Genomic DNA, 21166 nt, shown 5'->3' with positions numbered 1-21166 from the left:
ACGGTCCAAGCAAATTCACTCAGGACTCAAACATGTTGACATGCTTACAGTTCACCCTCATCCGCGATCAGTCTCTCTTTTCTCTCTCACACTCTTTTCTTATTAAGCCATTAACCTATGGAATCAAGCCACATCTGACTCACAGGGCTGAAATGACAAAATTAAAGTATTTAAAAACTTGCACCCAGAATATAAATAAAGAGCCATCATCATCCACCACGTGGAAACCGTGTTACCTTTAACTGTTACTTAAGCGTTTGCGTTTTAGATTAGGAATCCAACTCCTTGCTGAGTTTTAGCCATGTACTATCTTTCTCTAGCTATTCAAATGACGGCTGGGCCATGGTATAATCTTACTGGGTTTAAGATTCTTCATGAATTCAGAAATGAAGGAAATAACTTTAATTAATAAAGAAAGAACCTGTTAATTTTAAGAAAAGAATAATAATCAAGGAGCATATTGACATCTGAGTAAAAATAAATTTGGGGTTCTTAATTTTCTTAAGCATTTCATTTATCAAATCATGAGTTTAAAAGCCACTATACTTTCATAATTACTCTCCAGGGAAGGTTACTTATTTAGCCATAGTTTAATTTTGATTAAGTTAAGTTTCTGGACTGGGCTTGAATAAATTAAGTCAATTTATATATTCTGTTAAAATTCTCAATATCTTCCATCACTTAAAGAAAGCACATGTTATGAAAATAAGTTGGGTTGGAAAATATTAGATCATAACAAAGGCTGAAGCAGAAAGAATGTTGGAAATTCTGATGGCAACACATGTACAAATGTGCTTGACACGTGGATGGATGGATGGATGGATGGATGGATGGTGAGAAGAACTGTTAAGAGGCCCCAATGAAATGATTTTTAAAAGAAAAAGTAAGTAAGTTTTGGCTAAAATGATAAACTTGGAAATATCCATATTAGTAAATCATGAGTAACCACTTAGCTAGGTTTGTTTGGCAACACAGTAATACAAAGTCAATTGAGAAAATGGAATTTTCATATTTTCACTTTCTACACTTAAAAATTCATCACGGAGAAGTGTCCCTTCTATTTATGGCTAACATTGAAATAAGTTATGATGATAAAAATAGACAAATCATCAACCTTTTGTGATGTCTGAAACACAGGTTTTCTCTATTGTTGCTTTTGTTGTTTTTGTTTGTTTGTCTTTTCCAGATATTTAAATCAATTGCAATATGATCTTCACCCAGGAAAGTTTAACACAGAAAAGTTATGACCATAAAATTACTTGGTGCCATTTTAAGTGCCAATAGTGGGCCCAAAGATGTTCTTGTCATATAAAGGGGAGTTGAAAAATAAAATAAAATATGGGAGAGGAAAAGGGAAGAGTGTGCCTCCTTAAATGTGTTAATGCATAAGGCAGACTTTAATGCATGTCAATGTTCACACAAAAAAGCTGAACTAGGATACCAAAATCACTATTCACAATTTGGAAACATATCCCAAATACATTTTCATTAACATCTTCCTATTTTCTCCTCATGCTACATCTATCCTTTTTATACTTAATAGAGCTCATTCCAGTTATTAAGAAATTTAAGTGAGCATGCTTACAAAAATCAGCTAACCATTCTGCAAGGAGAGAAACAATTCAATATATGAGATTGAGTTCATTATCTTCTTGAAATAAATACGTATAACAATCTCTCCAAGACCCCAGTCAACCAATACAAAAGCACCATTTAAGGTAATACCTAAATCTGTTCCTTGAAAATAGTTAATTTCTTCAACATAATATAGTGAAAAACACAAATCGGGATCATTACTTTTAAGCATCCACAAATTAGATATCTATCTGCAAAGGAGGACTTAATTATTTAATTTTAAAGCCACTTATCTTGATGAGAGTCTAAAATTAGATGAGTGTCTACAGCATCTAAAAATAGGTTCTAAGATATTATTTTAATACTAAGGATTCATTTCAGGTCTACAGCTGTAGCCCATATTTTCTGTTATAAAGCCTAGATACAAAATCATACTCCTAATTTGATCATGTGAAATTAATAGAGTGTAATTTCAGCATGGACTGTTATCACACATACCTATGAGATTACACAAGCACAGGTAATTGTCTTAATACCATGATTATGGGTATTATACATCCAAAACAGCACACTGTGTGAGCTGAATCCCCAGCACAATAACACTTCAGGACTAAGGATCAATCCATGGGAAAACAAAACAAAACAAAACAACAGACGGAAGGCAAGTGAAGCCAGTTAGTAGCTGGGGTAACCAGAGAGTGAAGTCCTCAAGCTAACATGAGCAAACACAGAGGCGCAGGCGACAAGGGAAGCTGATGAGAGTTTAGAGCGCTTAGTGGATCGTCCCGGAAATCACAGCCAGGTGTCACACTTTTAAGTAAGATGATACATTTCTAAATCCAAAGAATAAAGTCAGACTCAACTTTGATAAAAAATAAAACGGACAAAAGAATGCCAATGGAATCAAGCAAACAAATTATTTCAGTGGGGTTTGTCAAAACAGTTTATTTTTGCTTGATTACTTGATAAGACATATGTATAACTGCTCCTTTCACCTTGACTCACTGCCCGCACCTCTCCCGTCTGAAGTGGGATGCACCGTGCACCAGAAAAAGACCTTGATCTCATCAGCGTCTCTCATTCATCTTTTGGTCAGAGAATAAGTATGTCTTGCTCCGACGCCTTTCCACAGAAAGACTCCCAAACATCCCACGGGCAGTCTTTTTCATTCATATCCAGACAAACGGTATTTTTCTCAGCTATTTGCAAACTTGCCCATCCTCTGCCTTCCAAAGGGCCAACACAAGCTTTCTCAAAACACGGAGAACACACCGAGCTCATCTCCGGACCTGGCTTCACTTCTGTTACTGTCGAGTCATACACGGCTGCGATGAGTCGCAATCAATTTCACGACAGCAAGTTCGTCTTAGTTTAATAGCAATGGCTAACCAGTCCTCTTATTCTGACACCAGGCAACTTTGACATCCCAACAGGTGCTTTGCTTCTGAGGCCCTGCTTTTCTTGTATTCTTTAAAAATATATATCGTATCTTCCAAAGCAGTAGATTCTAAGCTGATGGCCCTCCAAAAAGAAGAGCGCACCGTTTAGTTGGTAAACTGTTAGGATGAAGACTACGGGTCCAATGAGATTGTGCGTGACACAGCATAAATCACAGCACTTGTTCTTGGTTATGATGATTAATGAAAGCCGGTATTTATTCGAGAAAAGAGGTATCTTATAACTAAAGGCAAGTTTGGTATGGCATTACTATGATAGAATTTGCAATGATAAGGGGGGGACCAGATCAGACAGGCACATTCTGAACCCAATTTTAACAGGTTTAGATTTATTATAGAATAAATTACAAAAAGTATTGACTCTGCTTTTCCAGGTATTTATGAATCTCTTTGAAGTGGCAAGGAAGGCAAGTTAATTATATTTGTAAATTGCTTTGAAGTTTAAACTTCAAACCCTTTTCATGTGCTATTTTTTGTCCTTATGAAATAGAAATACTATGTGCAATATTGTGATGTAATCATTACAGGGTGAACAATTTTAAAGGCATATATTAAATCAATTTTACATGTCAAAATTAATTAAAGATGCCTGAGTCCACACATTGATTGTTCTGAAAAAAACAGAAAAATGTCTTCCTTGGGAAAATTCACTGCCATGCAGTGGATTACAATTCAGAGCAACCGTGTAGGGCAGACAGGGTAGAAGTGTGTCTATGGATGCCCAAGACTGTGACTCTTTAGTGGAGTAGCTAGTCTCCTCTTTCTCCCATGGCATGGATGCTGGTTTCAGATTGCGCTCTTTGGGCTAGCAGGCCAACAGGTAATCCAGTACACCACCAGGCCCCCAGAGACAGCACACCATATTGGAAAAATCAAAATCAACTGAATGGAAAAAAGAACTGGAATATGCAACTAACTCTGGATTTCATGTAGTCTTTAATATTCAGTGTTTTTTAAATCTGAAAAAGGTGAGAGAAAAATAAAGTCCTGAATTATTTACTGTGGAGAATTCATGTATGATGATCCAGTTAAATGATGGAAATAGATTCACTTTGTGAGTATCAAGGATTCTATGAATACACGTGATATTCCCCTCTGCATTCTAAGAAAAAGACAGATTTTTAAATTTTTTCTCCTTTGGAGTCTACAGCAATAAATTGTTTCCGAATATTCTAAAACTTACAGTGCACTTGTGATAAAATAATCTGCCACTTTATTTAGCTTTGCAATTTGTTCTAAGTTCTTCGGTTGAAAGATATATTTTACTGACTGCACATGCCCTTTACACAGATTAAATGTTAAATACATATACATAGTTATTCATAAATAAAAAGAGAAAGTTAAAATCATTTGATAAAGAAACAAATAATACCAAAGATTAAAAGGAAGTCCTTGAAAAATAAGAACATGAAAAGAGATACTTCTCAGTGACAATACAAATACCTCTTTTATTTATTTGGACAATTGTCAATAGACTCAGATACCCACCACTCCACTCCCTTCTCCCCCCCAAAGATGATGATTTGTATTGTTTCTCAGTTTCGGTGAGGTAAATATTTTCATTATTGTCAATTGCAAACCCCTAATGTGATGTTACTTCACTTATGTGAGAGAAGGGCTAACCCAGTGGTTCTCAACCTGTGGGTCGTGACCCCTTTGGGGGTCAAAAGACCCTTTCACAGGGGTCACCTGATTCATAACAGTATCAATATGACAGTTATAAAGTAGCAATGAAAACAATGTTACAGACACGAGGACCTACATGAAAGGGTGGCGGCATCAGGAAGGTTGAGGACCACTGCTCACCCCACTCTCCGCCAGCGGATCCCAGCCCACCACAGCGTGTCTCTCCCTTTGCCACACCTGATCCTTTGTTACTGTCCACTTGCACTCATTGTTTAGATTTCCTCTGTTCTTTCAAAAAATATGAAGATCTAGCCAATAAACTTAAATATGTTATGACATCTCAGAATAGAATTACCTTAGGGCCAATTCCAAAGAAATGTTCATGAGAAAAAATTACTCAATCTGTGGTCCATGGAATCCATTTAAAGATCCAGGCTACTTTGTTGCAAAAAGGAGAGGGTGTAGGGGCCGATACTTACTCAATTGTGTTTCTGTCCACTTTTCCTGTCATGTTAATGCCATAGAACTGCTGCATGGCAGCTAGGGCCGACTGCATGGTCTCTGCGGAGCGCAGCACCGACATTCTGGGGTCCGTCGGCGGAAGGTAACCGTACTTTTGTAACCAAACCTGCGAGAACAAGCACAGTTCCTTTCAGAACAGCTGACGGCCGGACAGGAATGTTATGGTAGTTAATTCATTTCTTATGTAGACTTTTGGACATCATTTCTCCCATAAGTGCATATTGTATGTGTTCAATCTATTTATCATATATATATTATGTAGCTTACATTATTTTAATGAAATTCAGTGGTTCTTATGGAGTTTTCTACGTAAATATAAATTATTTTGTAAGAAAATAGGCACATAATACTTACACAGGAATGATCATTTGTTGCAGACTTATAGTATGTAAGTTACCACGGTAAAAAAAAAGCCATAAAATCACAAATAAGAGTGTCCCTACCCTTTAGGAACTCAACTTTTCAAATGACAGAAGGTAATTTCTATTCGTAGGAGGCCAGGTGATGTAGTGATTACGTTTGGGGCTATGATCAGTATGGTCGGCAGTTCGAAACCTCCTGTAGCAGCCTGGCAGGAGAAAGACTGGCTTTCTTTTTCAGAAAACAGAGACTCTCGGAGAGTCGCAGGGGGTCACTATGGGTCGGCAGTGGCTCAATGGCTGCGAGAGTTTTTAAAATGTCCATTAACGGGACCGACCTCATTGAGACACGCTTAGGCTCGAAGGGACAGTTATGTTTGTATCACAGCCCGAAACACGGTTTTTCTGAAATAGATTAGTGACTTCAGTGGTGACAAGTAGCAGCTTCAGAGGGAAACTTTCTTGATCATCAGACATTCCGAGTATAAATTCATGTTATCCCTGTATTCAATTTGAAATTAGGTGTTTCTATGTAAGGAGGGAATGCATTCTTCAATTATTATGTTTCATGTTAATCCAAACCCATACAAGCAATCTTAGTTTTCACATGCAGACTCCGTTCAATGAGCGTATTGAGTATATTTGGCCCTTGCTTTAACAGTGTCAAGATTTTTGTCTGTCCCACCCACCAGCCCCACACTCCCAAGTCCCACCCTCTATTAGGGGGAGAGCATGAAGAGTGGAAGAGAAAGAAGATGAACTTGAACTCCTGTTTACTGGAATGGGATTGGAGCAGCTATTTACTGAAGATTAGCTTGTAAAAATGGAGATTTGGAAATAATGTGCTTCCAACAGGCAGCAGATGCTTTCTAGTTTTACAACTGTACATATTCATTTCAAACAGACTCACATGCTCAGCCCATATGGAAACTTTCTGTCCTTTACCTCAGGCTTTCCTATGACTCGAAGCAGTTTTTAAACTCAGTGAACTACCTGTGTGAATGCCAAGCAGTCTGCCTTTGGCACAGAGTGGCAGCGGTGCGATTTATTGGAAGGTATTCAACAGGGTGCTTTTCCCTCACTACCCAGGTCTATTCATTATATAAATGGTGATTCTCAGAAATTTCAAGTTTTCCCCAATACCTGAGACACTTACTTCCCTTTATGAATTTTTACATACAACACAGGAGAGACATTTCCCCATAAAAATAGACATTTTAGAAATTAAAATTTTACCAAAAGAAACCAATGCTAAGTATATCAATGTCTTTATGTGAGAAAGAAAAGATGGGAACCTTTGTGTTATTTCTAAGAAGTTGACACCCCCCCCAAAAAAAGTGCAGTACTATAAACACAACCCATGGAAAAGAAAAATATATATCTGCCCTAAAATAATTGAATAAATGAGCAATGCATCACTGTCAGGACGGATTATTGAAACTCAAATCTAAGAACCGCATCTACCATATAACAAAACCATGTCAAGTAACTGATCATCTCGACTCTGATGGACAGTATGTCAGGAATGACACATGTGTTCAGTTATTCAGTTAACCATGACGGAGTCTGAAATAGATTCCATTGTTTCTTAAATGAATGAGACAGGATCTCATAGGCATTTAATACTTACTAGGAATTTCAATACCATTATCAAACATTTTTTCAAAAATCACAATACTTTTGTTGATTTTTAATAATATATGCAATAATATTCTTATAGTAAACTCCACTTCCATAATATATTATTTGCATTCATTTCTTACTTGCTGGAGAGCTGACTTGTTGCTAGGTTATTCATGGGTGCTTAGCTACTGATGTTTAAGGGGATAGTAAAGATAAAGCCACTAATAAGAAAACTTATAATTTATAGACACACAGAAGCATTGTACAAAACAGAAATTTTAAAGTAAAATGAAAAAATAGACTGATACTTATATCTTAAGCTCTTAAACAATTGTTTTAGACGATGATGAAAAATAAATATAATTTTGCTTCAAGATCTCTTTAGCCATGAGAGATTGTTTTTCAAAAGAATGGAGAAGTAATTCTACTTAACTGTAAAATGTTTTTTTAAAAAGTGAGGCAACAATGGCACCTATAAGTTTACATTCACAATGTACGTCATGGCTGACAAATCAAGGTTACTCAGATAGTTGTCACCTTGAGATGGTCCTCTTACCAATTCTGTCATTTGTTAAACAATAACTCTTTTTTTGTAAACATTGAGAATTGGCCAGAAAACATTCCCAATCATGATTTACAATGCATCTTTCCATTGAACAGTGCCTATTAAGCATAATAAATATGATAATGATCTAATGATACAAGAGGAAAGTAGCATATCCACAACAGTACTGCCAAAACCCTACAGACAATATTACAGTTGGCCATTGTAAAGCACAGTGGTTACGTGTATGACTACTTAAAAGTATTCCCTTGAACCATATTGCTTCATAAATCTATATCCGAGATGAAAATCAATCATCCCTTAGTGTTTTAATCATCAGAGGACTGCACTATGTTGCGACTGCTTTCATTTTGCAGTACTTCCTTTAAACTTCTGAGACCAGAGAAGAATTCTGTGATTCTAGCTACTAATGGTAAGATAGTAAAGAAGAGCCACACTATCTAGACTTATATCAGAAGCTCTTGCTTCTTGGAGAAGTCCAAATAGGCCACCATGGTGACATAACACTAGGCATGCCAGATTGTGAGCTCACTACCAATGGCAGAAAACACTGTGATTCAAAGCAATAGTGCTTTGTGAACATCCACTCATCAATGACCACCAGGTTAGAATCAGGTACCAAGTTGGTACAAAATCATCAGAGCAGGCAGTAGTCATACAGAATGCAATCTCATCTGTTTCTGTAGAATAAAGCATGTTTGACAAAGAGACCAAGGTAGTGTTGGCACCTCATCATTCAACTGTACAGAGCAGTGTGAGGTTTAGAAAATTGAGATATGCCAGAGTGACCAAGAAAATCTCGCTTTTTCTACTTTTATTACAAACTGATCTCAAAGAAAAACTATTTAAAATGACTAATTGTCAACACAAGGCACAGCCTCGTCTTTCCTGAGACAAGAAGAATACAGTGCACAGCTACTGCCACCACCAAGAGACGCAAGAGAGGGTCCTGGAACGAATGGGGCTATGGGAATAACAAAATCAAATTCGTAAAATCCACTACCTAGAAGGACCCCTGCGGTGATCGTCCAGGTACCCCCTTTAAATTTTGATCAGAAAACACTCTGAAATCTGCTGTTCAGCGAAATAACAGCTTGGCTCATAAACTAACCAATAGCACCTTGAGTCATATGATCATTTAAAGAAAAATCATCTGTATAAGACCAAGTGGGAAGCATTTACGTTCAAGGCTCAGACAGGGCAGGGGGAAGCTAGCTTGATGTTTCAAAGTGGAACCACCCAAATAGAAATAGTGAGAATGCAGATACAGTGCAGAAAATGTAAACAACGTCACTCAACAATATTTATAGGAATTTTTTAATGGGAACCTAATTTCCTATGGATACTTTCAATAACATCACCATAAAATATTTTTAAATTTTTAAAAATCACAAACTGGAAATATATTCACTATTTGAAAAAATTTAATAAATTTACAATATTTAAAATATATTATAGTCCATATTCCTAATCTCCTAATGACCAAGATTTGGCAATATAATCTATTATCTACTTTTTTACTTTTCATAAAAGTATATTTTTATCTACACTGGATTATATACCAAAGATATTAATCCTTATACATTGCCACTGACAAGGATCCCTGTTATCAACACCAAAGAAAAGTATGGTCACTCCTGGATGATTGGGAAAAACTAACCATTACTCTTGAGATTTTTCTGTCCCTTTTTAAAAAATATTCTAACATGCTGGATGATTAAGAACTATTTGTGTCTTTTATACCTTTACGGGAACCCCTGGTGGCATAGTGGTTACATGTTGGGCTGGAATCTGAAATGTCAGGAGTTCGAAACCTCCAGAGTCTCTGTGGGAGAAAGGCTGGGCTTTCTACTGTCTCAGAAACTCATGGGGCGACTTTATCCTGTCCTGTAAGATTGCTATGAGCTGGTACTGACGGGATAACAGTGAGTTTTTTGAGTGCCTATAGGGGAAATGCTATCTGATATATGGGGCTAAGCAAGCATATACAAAACCCCCAGCATAGTTCTTCCTCAGTAATTCACAAACTGTTAACTACTTGTTGACAATAAAGTACTGCTGAATTTTTGAAATTGCTCACGTTCATTTGTTTTTTTTTCCTTCAGATTGAGAAAGACAGTATATAGGTGAACTTTTAAGTGGTTACAGATATAAAGACAGAGATTGAAGAAAGACATACCATTTTATATTTTCTCAAACTCCAAAACAAATTGAGAAAAAAATAGAACATTTAGCCAAGAGGTTTTTGTTTTGTTTCATCTCTTTGTTCTATTATTTTCACCGGATTGACGTGAGCATCAGCACGGGAACCGTATCAAGGGACAAACAAGCCTTTACAAGGCAAAACTGTTCTCCTTATATCTTCTGGAACTTAATCCTATTTCCTTATCACTGCAACAACTTCAAATAGGGTAACACAATCTAACCTGGAATTACTTTCCCCGAGCTACACCTCAATCAAATGCCTTGCTTTCTTATAGGCAAAACACATTTTCTTGACTTACGAGATAATTCAGTTGCAGAGGAAACCAGATTACTGCTCTTTGAAGAGCAAGAAGATAGATCAAGCAATAAAAGGCAAACACTGAATATAAAATGGGGTTAAAATGTATATATTGTCTTTACAAGCTTTTGGTAGAAATAAGGAATGGAGTGGGAGACATAGAAAATTTCTGCCAAATTAACTTGGAAAAATATTGTTGCCACCAATATTCATGAGTTCATATTGTGGGAATCTGAATTAATTGACTCAGTTATTCACACACATGTATCAAAGCCACACCCTAAACGATGGTTATCAATCAAAGAAGATATCCGTTTCTATGGTTACCGCCAAATCTAAGCAAAGCATCCTAAGACATATATTATTCTGCATTTTTAATGTCTATAATGGAAAGAAATAATCCCTTCCCTATCCTTTGAAACCAAGAAATTAGTCAATGTCGTATTTCAAATTAATATAGCACTATTCATTTACAGAGGTGAGTCACAAATAATTATTATTAATATTAAAAAATAATTTAAAACTACCTCCTTGTTGTAACATAAAAGAAAACTCCTCAATTTGATAACCTCAAATTTTAAGTTGCTCAGACATCCTTTCTTCCAAAACTATTTAAAACAATTTAAGTACTGAATTTATTGAAGCAAAATATAATTGGAAGATAAATATGTATGATAAAATTTATTTAGTAACAGATTCCCTAAGTAATCCTTTTATTATTTGGGGATATATAGTATTCTAATAATCAAGGTCACATTAAAGTATAACATACTTGCTTAATAGCTAACTGGCTCAGATAAAATCTGACTGAAAAAATGTACCTTAATATAAATTATCTGATGTTATAAAAAGCTCTATTGTATTTTTCAGTATAGGTGTTCTAAATATATTTATTAAATTTTGTTATAAACTACAATTAACAACTAAAAAGTGATAAAGATGTATTTTGCAATTTCGTCAACAAAGTCAGCATAGGTATTTTCTAAGAAACATCATATAATCACTGGCTATAAAGGATGCCAGTAGTTGGAACTTACATTTTCTAGTGTGGAAAGGGACCATAAATATGAATTATCACTACCTATTAACCAAAAAATTAAATTGAAGCTGTAGTAGTCATTCTGAATTGATCACATTGAAAATTCATAGAGTAAGTTAACGAGGCAGAAATTAGCCTTTCTATGAATTCAAAAAGCTAGACGGGCTCTAAATCACCATGTCCTTTTCCACCATGAATGAATCGGTGTATGAAATTGCACATACACAATTCAATTTATTTAGGATTTTATTGTCTGTTAAATGGCTTCTTAAAATAGAATTGAAACTGTGGAGGGACTGAGAGTTACTCCACTAAACATTTTATCAATTCAGGGGCAACTTTTATTTAGACAAGGAAATGGGACACAGTTGGGTCCTCAGTAAACTTAGTAATTATCATAAAGACCCCTGGTGGAGAGAAAATTAATTGCTCTAATGTGGAGCAAGAAGTTTGGTGGCTTGAACCCACCCAATATGTTCTAGGAAAAAAACCCGGCTACCTGTTCCATAAAGATTTCCATCCAGAAAACGTTATGGTGCAAAGTCATGCGGGGTCAATGTAAGTCAGCATCCCTCTGGTGGCACTAGCAACAGAACAGTCATAAGTGTGAAGGTCAACTATATATTCACCTTAATACGAAAAGTCTCAGAATCTTTATTAAACAAAGTTATCAAAATATGGACGACAATTTCTTTGCATATCCTCCATCTAGGTCTCTAAGCATCAGATGGCACTTTTTCCATCTCTCTGGTCCTTTTCTGAAGATTTCTGTGCTCTCCAGGTTACACCATGTCAAAACAGCATCTTGGCTTTCCCAAGGGACTCAACTTGTGTTCCGTTTCAATGTTCTTTGGATCTTTGGAATAAAATTAAGTCCAAAAGGGTAAGATCATGGCTGTAGAGTGGCTGGGGTAAGGTTTTCCAAGAAAAAATTCCCAAGACTGCCCTTGCTACCCTTGAAGAGTGAGCAAGTACATTGCCTTGATCAACCCAGTTCTCATCCTCTTGTGCAATGTAACTATAAGAATTTTTGGCTTTGTGTTAAACATCTTAATATTAAGTCCCTGTGATCATCCTGTGTCATTTACGACCATTTGTCAATTACTTCTTTGAAACCCTGAAAAGCAGTTGCCCTCATCTCCTAAGATAGCTCAGTGCCTTGACACTGGCCGACCTACCAGATCCTCTGGAACCCACTGCGTTGACTGGAAGTTTGTTTTGAAGGCACACAAAGGAGCCTAAGACCAGCATTATTGAGAGAACTTGTTTGTTGCCATCTACTAATCTTAGGCCACAGAGGCAAGTTTAAACATGTTTGCACAAGTAAATCCCACTCTAACAGGCCTTGATGATCATGTAAATGCTTACTGTATTCCTCGATTGCCCACTGTATTCCAGAACATTTACATACCCACTCTTTACTTTTCCCACCACTTGTCTGGTCATAACATGGTGATTTTCTTGTTGGGATGTTGGAAATGACACCACTGGTATTTCCTGGGATCGGAAATGCCACCCTGGTAGACAGTTTTGAGAGAGACTTCCATGTAAAGCAGTCTAATAAGAAAGACCTGGTCATCGACAAGTAAAATTTCGCCAATAAAAATCCTATGGATCACAATAGTTTATTGCCTGAAAGAGTTCTAGATGATGAGTCCCAGTTATGGAGGTTAGAAGCCAACAATAGATTCAACTATTGCAGGGACCCTAAGGATGGCCAGGAACCAGGTGGCATTCAGGTTTGTCATACACAGAGCTGCTATGAGTTGGACCACTGCAAACAATAATCATCTTTGAACTCTATGACACATATACAAGTTAAACATAATCTGGTCCCCAAATGGCAGAATCAAACCCTAGAAAGATTACATAATTATCCAAGGACCAACAAAGGGTAAGGTGAGGAATCAGTATTCAAATAGAGGTCTCACGGACACCCACTCCAGATTCTTTCTGCTAGTACAGGCCGCCACCTAGAGAAGAGACCCAGCTGCCTTTCTGTGTCCTGTGAGACCCTATTCACATTTCAAAATGAGAAGGCAGATAGTGTGAAAACATGCATTTTATAGCTGAGAGTGTTCCATTTTTGTACAAACTAAACACCCCATTTTTTTACATCAAGAAAGGACACCGAACTGTGGCTGCCTATGTTCTGGGTAAAACACTAACACCTACTTCCAAGAGCGTCTCCAATTGCCGATGCAAAATAACCTTATCCAATCCAATCTGCCCAGCCCAGTTAATACTCATCATTCCCTGTAGAACATTTCAATGAGAGCCTATTCAGCTTTATAGTGTAAAAACCACTGGTAGTCTTATCCCCTCCCCCTCCCCACTTTACTAATTCTTTCAGAGCACTTTATTATTGTAGCCTCATCACTGCTGGTCAGCTATGCCTACTCTCCTTGTTTATCTCTTCAAAACCCAAATCTTATATACCATATACATGCCAAAGACACACCGTTTAATCCTTTATAAATGGACCTTGCCCTAATGTCCATTCTCCACCCTCACAGTGCTGTTTAAATCCAAAATACAGGTGTCATCCTTAATTTGATATTTTGCTTCATCATGGATATCCAATCCATCATCACATCTTAACTCCATTTTGACTTTGAATCAAAACTCTTCATTTTGCCTGTCCCCCTTCTTCAAGGATCTCAGGTGGTGCAATGGTTAAGTGCTGTGTTAGGCTGGGTAAACTAGAGAAACAAATCAACAGAAATGCATATATGCTACGTATAAGAGAGTTTTTATACATAGGGCAAGTGTACATTCAGAAAGCGTCCCAACCCAGTGCTGCCCAAGCCCGTAAGTCCAACACCAATCTACATAGTCCCCCTCACACTCACAAAATACACACAATGATGCCGATTACAGGAGAATCACAGACCAGTGGGTAGAAAGTCTTTGAATCTGGTGGTGGAATGAGCATCTCAGCGCTGGCAGAGGTCTCCACGCAGCTGCTCCAGCACCCAGGGCTGCAATCATGGAAGCCCATGTGGCTTCTCCTCAGGTGTGTCTCCCGGGAAGTGAGCTTGCCAGCTAAGGCAGCCTCACACTGGCCCAACCACCAGAGAACAAGAGACCTGAGAGCCAGAAAGGCGAGGCTCACTGAGCCATTTATCTCTCCGCCCTTCAATGAATCCCACATGTGTTTTACGGCCAGGTTGGCACAATAAACCTGAACCACTCAAGCACTCAGTTGCTAACTACACGGCTGGTGGTTCAAACTCAACAAGCAGTCCCCTGGGAGAAAGACCCCTTGACAGTATCCCCTAAATATCATGCCCTAGGACACCCTAGGGGGCAGATGCATTCTGCCATAAGAACTTGCTGTAAGAAAAAAACCAACTTGCTGGCACTCAAAACAACCAGCCCTTGTTCACAGCACCATTTTCCACCACACCCTTATGATTGACCGGCTGACCTCTGAGCGTTCAAATGACTCCCCCTGGCCTTCCTGTGCTGACGTGAGCTGTAACTTCGAAAACGTAGCTCAGACTATCCCCTGTATTTGCTTACAGCTCTGAAATAATAATCCAAAGTCACTACTATGCTTACATGTCTCTGCACAGTCACTGTGAGCTCTCTAGCCAATTTTCAGACCATGCTACCTGAGACTCCAAGGCACCCTGCGCGCGCTCTCTCTTTCTCTCTCTTCAGGAACTAGAATCAACTAAGCTCTTTCCTATAAAGCTATTGCATCTGCATTTGTAAGAAAAAGATGCTTTTCTTTTCTTCTTTAGAATTGAATTCAAATTAGGCGTTTTCAAAGACACCTTGTAACAGACTCCACCTTATCAAGACCAGTCATCTCAACAATGACTGTTTGCATCCACATTGCTTTCATCTCAAGAACCATCCAGTTGCTTTCTTTACTTGTGGGGTTTTTATAACCTTTATTTCTTATTTAACATTATAGACCCAGCATGAAGAACCGTTCCTGCACACTGTTGAGCTTCAGTAATGGCTGTTAAATGAACACAGCAAATCTAGAGAGGCAGATAAAGAGAGGAAGCCATGCATTAAGGTCCACGCAAGACAACTATTGAAAGCATGAAAACAATAGTTTGCTATGTTTTCTGTGCAATGAATTTATTATCCAATTTCTCGCCATCATAATACACAGCGGTTTTCCACCAGGACTCTGCTTCTCCTAAGGTAAATATCAACTTTTGGCTTATATAAAGAAGTTAGTTATTTCCCAGGGCAATCTGAGTAATCCCAGGGACTCAAGAAAGGTAAGACATGAAATGAAGCTGCAAGTCACTGATGGGAAGGCATGGCGGTTTTTATCTTGGTCTTTTCACATTCTACCTTCCCCAGCTACACCGGAAGAGAAGAATTATTTTTACTCCTTTAAAACTGCAGTCAGGAATATTATATTAATATTCAGCATAAAGAACACTTTGAGAAGCCAGACACTGTTAATCTCCTTAGTTCATTTGTTCATGCAATTATCACAACAAGCCTGGGAGATTGATATTATCTTCTTTTTGTAGATGAGACAACAGGTTAAGAAGGGTTAATTAAGTTGCTCAAGGCATTGACAGGTGTTATCCCAGGATGCAGATCTGTGGTCCTTCGATAGTTTTGTCTACTTGAAGGTGTGTAAAATGATAGAAGTGGAAGCCAACTTGTCAGTCAGGTCACAGCCTGATATCTTCTTGACTGTGTGGCTTTCTTATAAGGAGGAAGCAGAGAGCTACTCTCTCACTCTAACTTTCCCCCTTCGCCTTCCGGCTAGGTGGCCGCACCTGAGAGCTGCTGATGCTGAGTCCCTGCCAGTTTCATCGACCTCGGATCCACACAACTGTGTGCTCTTCCTGAATTCTACATCATCGCATGAGGCCGTGGAGTCTGAAAAGGGACTTACAGACTAGTGTTGGACGAAGGGACTTAAGTGGGACTGTGCTAGGACACCTTCTAGGTATATGAGATAGTTAGTTAAAGAACCCTGTCTAACACAATAGATAATTACTTCTTGATCTAAAACTAGATATGTAATTACTTCTTGATATAAAACTCTTTCTTATACATCTGAGCGTCACTGAATTTGTCTAGCCAACCCTGGCCTCCCACAAAGCCCCGGTGTCAACCTAACATGGCTTTGCTCTTCTATCCGCCAGGAAGGCACAGAGGAGGAAGCCTTTGCAAACCTAGTCTGAGTGACGTGAACTTGCAGATGATTTGCACAGTCCACTCTGGGTTAGAGATCAGCCATTTGTTTCCCTCCCTGCATCTCAGCAGTGGGCAGGCGAGCCACTCTCCTGAAGATAGAGTCACAGAATAAAAACGAATAATAAAATGCATGGTGAATATTACTTATTTGCCCAGCAGATCCAAATGTTACCAGTTGATGATGAAAATGGAAGAGTGAGCAGCTCTTAAAATGCAAATTCCGTCAACAGTATACCTGTCTGAAGACAAAGAAGTCATAGCCTGCCTTTTCCTGATCTCCACCAAATGGAAAGAAAATAGGTTTGATTTTACCAATCCATTAGTAAATACAATGAGTTCTGAAGAACTAAGCCTCAATTTTGAAATAATGGAGGAGCGTAAGTAGACTAGATTTTCCTGACACCCTGTGAGGAGGATAGCGAATAATGGAAGAACCCAACCCATAGATTTGCATCCTGATTCATGCCCCTTCGCCCAGCCACCATCGGTACCTCTCAGCAGAAGCTTGTGTAGCTACTAAAATGTTAAATTGGCTCCGGTGTAGCTTCCAGACAACGATAGACCAGTGAGAAAGATCTGGCAATCTATTTATAAAAATCAGCTAATGAAAACCAATCTCATTGTAAATATGCTGCCCTGGTCAAATACCAAAATGCTGGCAGCAAACAACAACATGTGTGTAAGCGTAATCCATTATTTGACACAGAGGGTGTTTGAGAAGAATGCTATGCTCTAAGGCAGGGGTGTCAAATTCAATTACAATGAGCAGCTTTGATTTTGTGATTTTACTCATCTACAGCAGCTAAAGCGTTCAGAGGGAATTGTGTGTAACGTATTGCCTTGATCTCTCCTGAAGTAGTTAAAATTTATTGTGCCAACCTGACCGATAAACACATGTAAGATTAAGGGTGGAATGATATGTGGCTCAGTGAGCCTCGCCTTTCTAGTTCTTGGGCCTCTTGCTTTTTGATTGTCAGAGCAGGGTGCAGCTGCCTTAGCCGGTGGAAAAGCCACATGAACCTACCCCGATGCAGCTGTGTGGAGACCCCTGCCAGCGCTGAGATGCTTACATGTTCACTGATTCAGTTTTCCTCATGTAGTCGGCATCACAGTGTGTGTTTTGTGAGATAGAAGAGGACTTTGTGTATTGATGTCAGACATATGGGTTAATGTTGGACTTGTCAGCTTGGGCAGCACTGAGTTGGGATGTTTTCTTGATGTGTACTTACCCTTTGTGTTAGACAGGGTTCTCTAGAGAACAAAACCAGATTGCTAGTAAATATAGATACATAGATATAGATATAGACATAGATATAGATATAGATGATATAGAGATAGATATAGATATAAAGATAGATATATAACACAAAAAATGAACTGTTAAATTATAAAGCAGTACAAATGGCTCAGTGAGACTCACTCCCTTGAGAGAGTTGTGAGACCCTGGCAGTCCTTCAAGTCTTGAGGGCCGCCAGGTAGTCCTCTGTAGAGAGAGCTAGGCTATCCCAGTACAGGCAGCAAACAGCAAGGTAGGTCACCAACCGTCAGCCAAGTCACCAACTGTCAGTCCCCAGCTCCAGAGATGTACATTCCAATCATGTGGTCTTAAAGGGACCTCAACTTAAAGTGACACAGTTCACAGGCTAGGCATCCCACATATAGTGTAGCCTAAAAATTGAGGCACAGAACAAGCAAGGCAGCCGCACTCTGGTCCGATGATCAAAGAGGGAGAGACAAGAAAGGCGAGGCTCACCGAGCCATTTATCTCTCCGCCCTTCAATTAATCCCACTTGTGTTTATTGGCCAGGCTGGCACAATAAACTAACTTTCTCACCCTTTATATAAAACACTTTCTTATACGTATGAGTATCTGTGGATTCATTTCTCTAATATACCCAGACTAACACATCCCCTAAGTGCTATTTTCTTCATAACAATTTTTCTATTTTTATTTTATTTCAGAGCATCATGGGTCACAAAAAATTACTTCTGCAGCCCGCGAGCCACCATTCTGATACCCCTGCTCTAAGGATGCAAAGATACCAAGCAAGATGTTTGTCAGTAATCAGGGAGCAAAGGAAACACATAGTGTGGCAAATTTATTGATAGACGTTTGTAGGGGACACTTCAGGAGCACATACTTAGGGAGCCAAAACCTAACAAAGTATCCCTTTGAGGGGATGGTCACATAACCTTAAAGATGGTTTTTGAAGCATTTTAAACATTAAGTAGTACATAAATAGTCTCCGTTCTCTCCTTCAGTGTCACCTCCATAAGACAAGCTCTCTTTTTCTTGTACTTTAATAGTGAAACCATGTTCTAATTGCCTAATTCATTTCCCTGGATCAATATTCTTTGTACTATGCTACTTAGTACTGAAAGATTAATTATCCTAAATATAATTTCTTTACCTTGCTGTTCAAAACATTATGATTGCTATCATTTACTCGTGAAACTAGTTTAAAAGTCTTTATCTTGCATACAATAAATTCTAAGAGTTCATAATTTCTACTAATGAAAATTCAAACCTAAAGGCATAAATAATCCCAAACATGATTGAAACTAGTCTCTTTGGGCCACCATGTGGTTCCTGGGACCCATGCCACCACTGCGTTCTCGTCACCCATGAAGTCCTCATGCTTCCTTCTTTTTCCCTGAGAGCTTCCACAGCATTCTTAATGCAGGAAGTTCCCAGGGAAATTGACTACTCTTCACATGAGAGGAATAAAAATAACTGAATATGGGCACAGGCTTTGGGTCCATAAGACACAGGCTCGGGCTCAGAATCACTTAACCAATCTTGACTTTAAGCCACAGTCATGGTCTTAGTAAACCATAGTTATTTTGCTCATCTTTCACTTCCAAAACTCAGGGTCCCCTAAGGGCAAGGCTATGTGTGTCTTGTTAAACAGTAGAGAGCACCGCTTCGGGCATGGATTAGGGGCAGTAAATATTTAATGACGAGAAAACAGATTATAACAGAATAGGAGATCATAGGAAACGAGTTGATGGGTTCCTATAGATATATAAGAAGAGGTGCACATAGAATACTGGCGATGTGAAAGTACGTACTCAGGTTGTTGTCGGTCACCATCAGGCTGACGCTGACTCAAGGTTACCTTAGGTAAGACAGGAGATGAAACATTGCCTGGTCATGTGTCATCCTCACAATTGGCATGTTTGGACTCACACATAGGAGACTCAGATAAAAATGTTGCAACAAAAATATTTTAACCAAAATCTCAAACTATGAAGCTATTGTTCCTTGCCATACTGTCATCTATCTGGGTGTAAACATTTCTGAAGGTGGTGGTGCCATCTCTGCACTCTTTCACTGAAGAGCCCAAAAGGCACAGTCCATTAACAACAAGGTCAATGGTTCAAACCCACCCAAAGGAGGCAATCTTCTGTGAAGAAGTAGAACTATAGAAACTTGATAGGAAGTTGCTATGAGTCAGAATAGCGTAGATGGGGCTGACACACTTTTGGGACAGAAGAGCCAATCCTGCCCCTCACAAAAAACATTTTATTATTACCTGAAAGCCATAAATAAATTTTTACAAGCAAACAAAACCACCAGGGAAATGAATTAGATGTATAGACTGAATAGACTAGGTGTCCCAGTGAAATTCTCCATGATAACCCTTGCTATCCTCAAAGACTGAGGAGCTGCAGTGTCGTGTGGGGGGAAGAGAACACCCAGGGCGTGGGGTGGGTGGAGGGGTTGGCATTTCTTGACACAAACTTCCTGACCTTTTATTCGCCGATGCAGTTTTTTTAATTTTCTTAAACACCTCTTCATAATAAGCTCCTATGATTGCTCTGAGTCTCTCTATAAACTCTATCATGACTACTCTTTCAGAGACGCTCCTATTTGATTGGACTTGATTTATTTTTTAAGGTACCCTAATGAAACGGAGATACCTTTTCTGCAGTCATGCACTGAAAGCAGAGACATGTTTAAATATGTCAAATTTGTTTGGAATAAAGCAGTCAGTGTACATATGAACTGAAACCCTCAGCAGCAATACTTTTTGACTTATCCTCTTACACACACACAGACGCACACACACACCTACATATTGTGCTTGACTATATTTAGATAATTTCCGGATGTTTACATGAAAACATATTTTAAATAGTTACATTGTGTGATTAGAAGTGGTATATTGCATTGAAGCAAAATGCTGCACATCTGCCTTATTAACTTAACATTCTACGCATGCAATTTAATAGGATCCGGGGTTGTTAGGTGTCACTGAGTCTGTTTCAACTCACAGCGATCCTGCGTACAACAGAATGAAACACTGCCTGGTCCTGCGCCATTCTCACAACAGTGCTTATATTTGATCCCATTGTTGCAGCCACTGTGTCCATCCATCTTATTGAGGGTCTGCTCTTTTGCTGCCCCTCCATTTCACCAAGCATATTGTCCTTCCCGGGGGCTGGTCTCTCGTGATAGCATGTATGTGAGGTGATGTATGTGAGGTGATGTCTCTTCATCCTTGCCTCAGTGGAGCATTCGGAGGGGTTACGAGTTGGACTGCTAACTGTAAGGGGAGCACCCCAAAGACACCAGCTGTGCCTCGGCAGAAAGATAGAAGGCTTTCTGAGGAGCTGCGACCGCAGAGACCCACAGGGCCAGCCTGACTTACAGGGTCTGCTTGAGTCAGCATCAACTCAAAAGCAGTGAGTTTGAACTTAGGCCTATGG

The 21166-nt window shown here is 38.8% G+C and overlaps 1 protein-coding gene across 1 annotated transcript in view; it reads right to left on the bottom strand.

Annotated features, from left to right (window-relative positions):
* Window positions 1-21166, bottom strand: part of MMP16 (matrix metallopeptidase 16) — a 309425-nt gene that overhangs the window by 163961 nt on the left and 124298 nt on the right. The window contains exon 2 of the mRNA XM_075549513.1: window positions 5138-5286. Within this exon, the coding sequence (XP_075405628.1) occupies window positions 5138-5286 (149 nt within the window). The remainder of the gene's footprint in view (window positions 1-5137; window positions 5287-21166) is intronic.

This window comes from Tenrec ecaudatus, chromosome 5 (genome assembly GCF_050624435.1).
Source record: "Tenrec ecaudatus isolate mTenEca1 chromosome 5, mTenEca1.hap1, whole genome shotgun sequence".
Classification (NCBI taxonomy): Eukaryota; Metazoa; Chordata; class Mammalia; order Afrosoricida; family Tenrecidae; genus Tenrec; species Tenrec ecaudatus.
The sequence above is the reverse complement of the archived record's forward strand: the minus strand, read 5'-3'. Positions and strand labels throughout refer to the sequence as shown.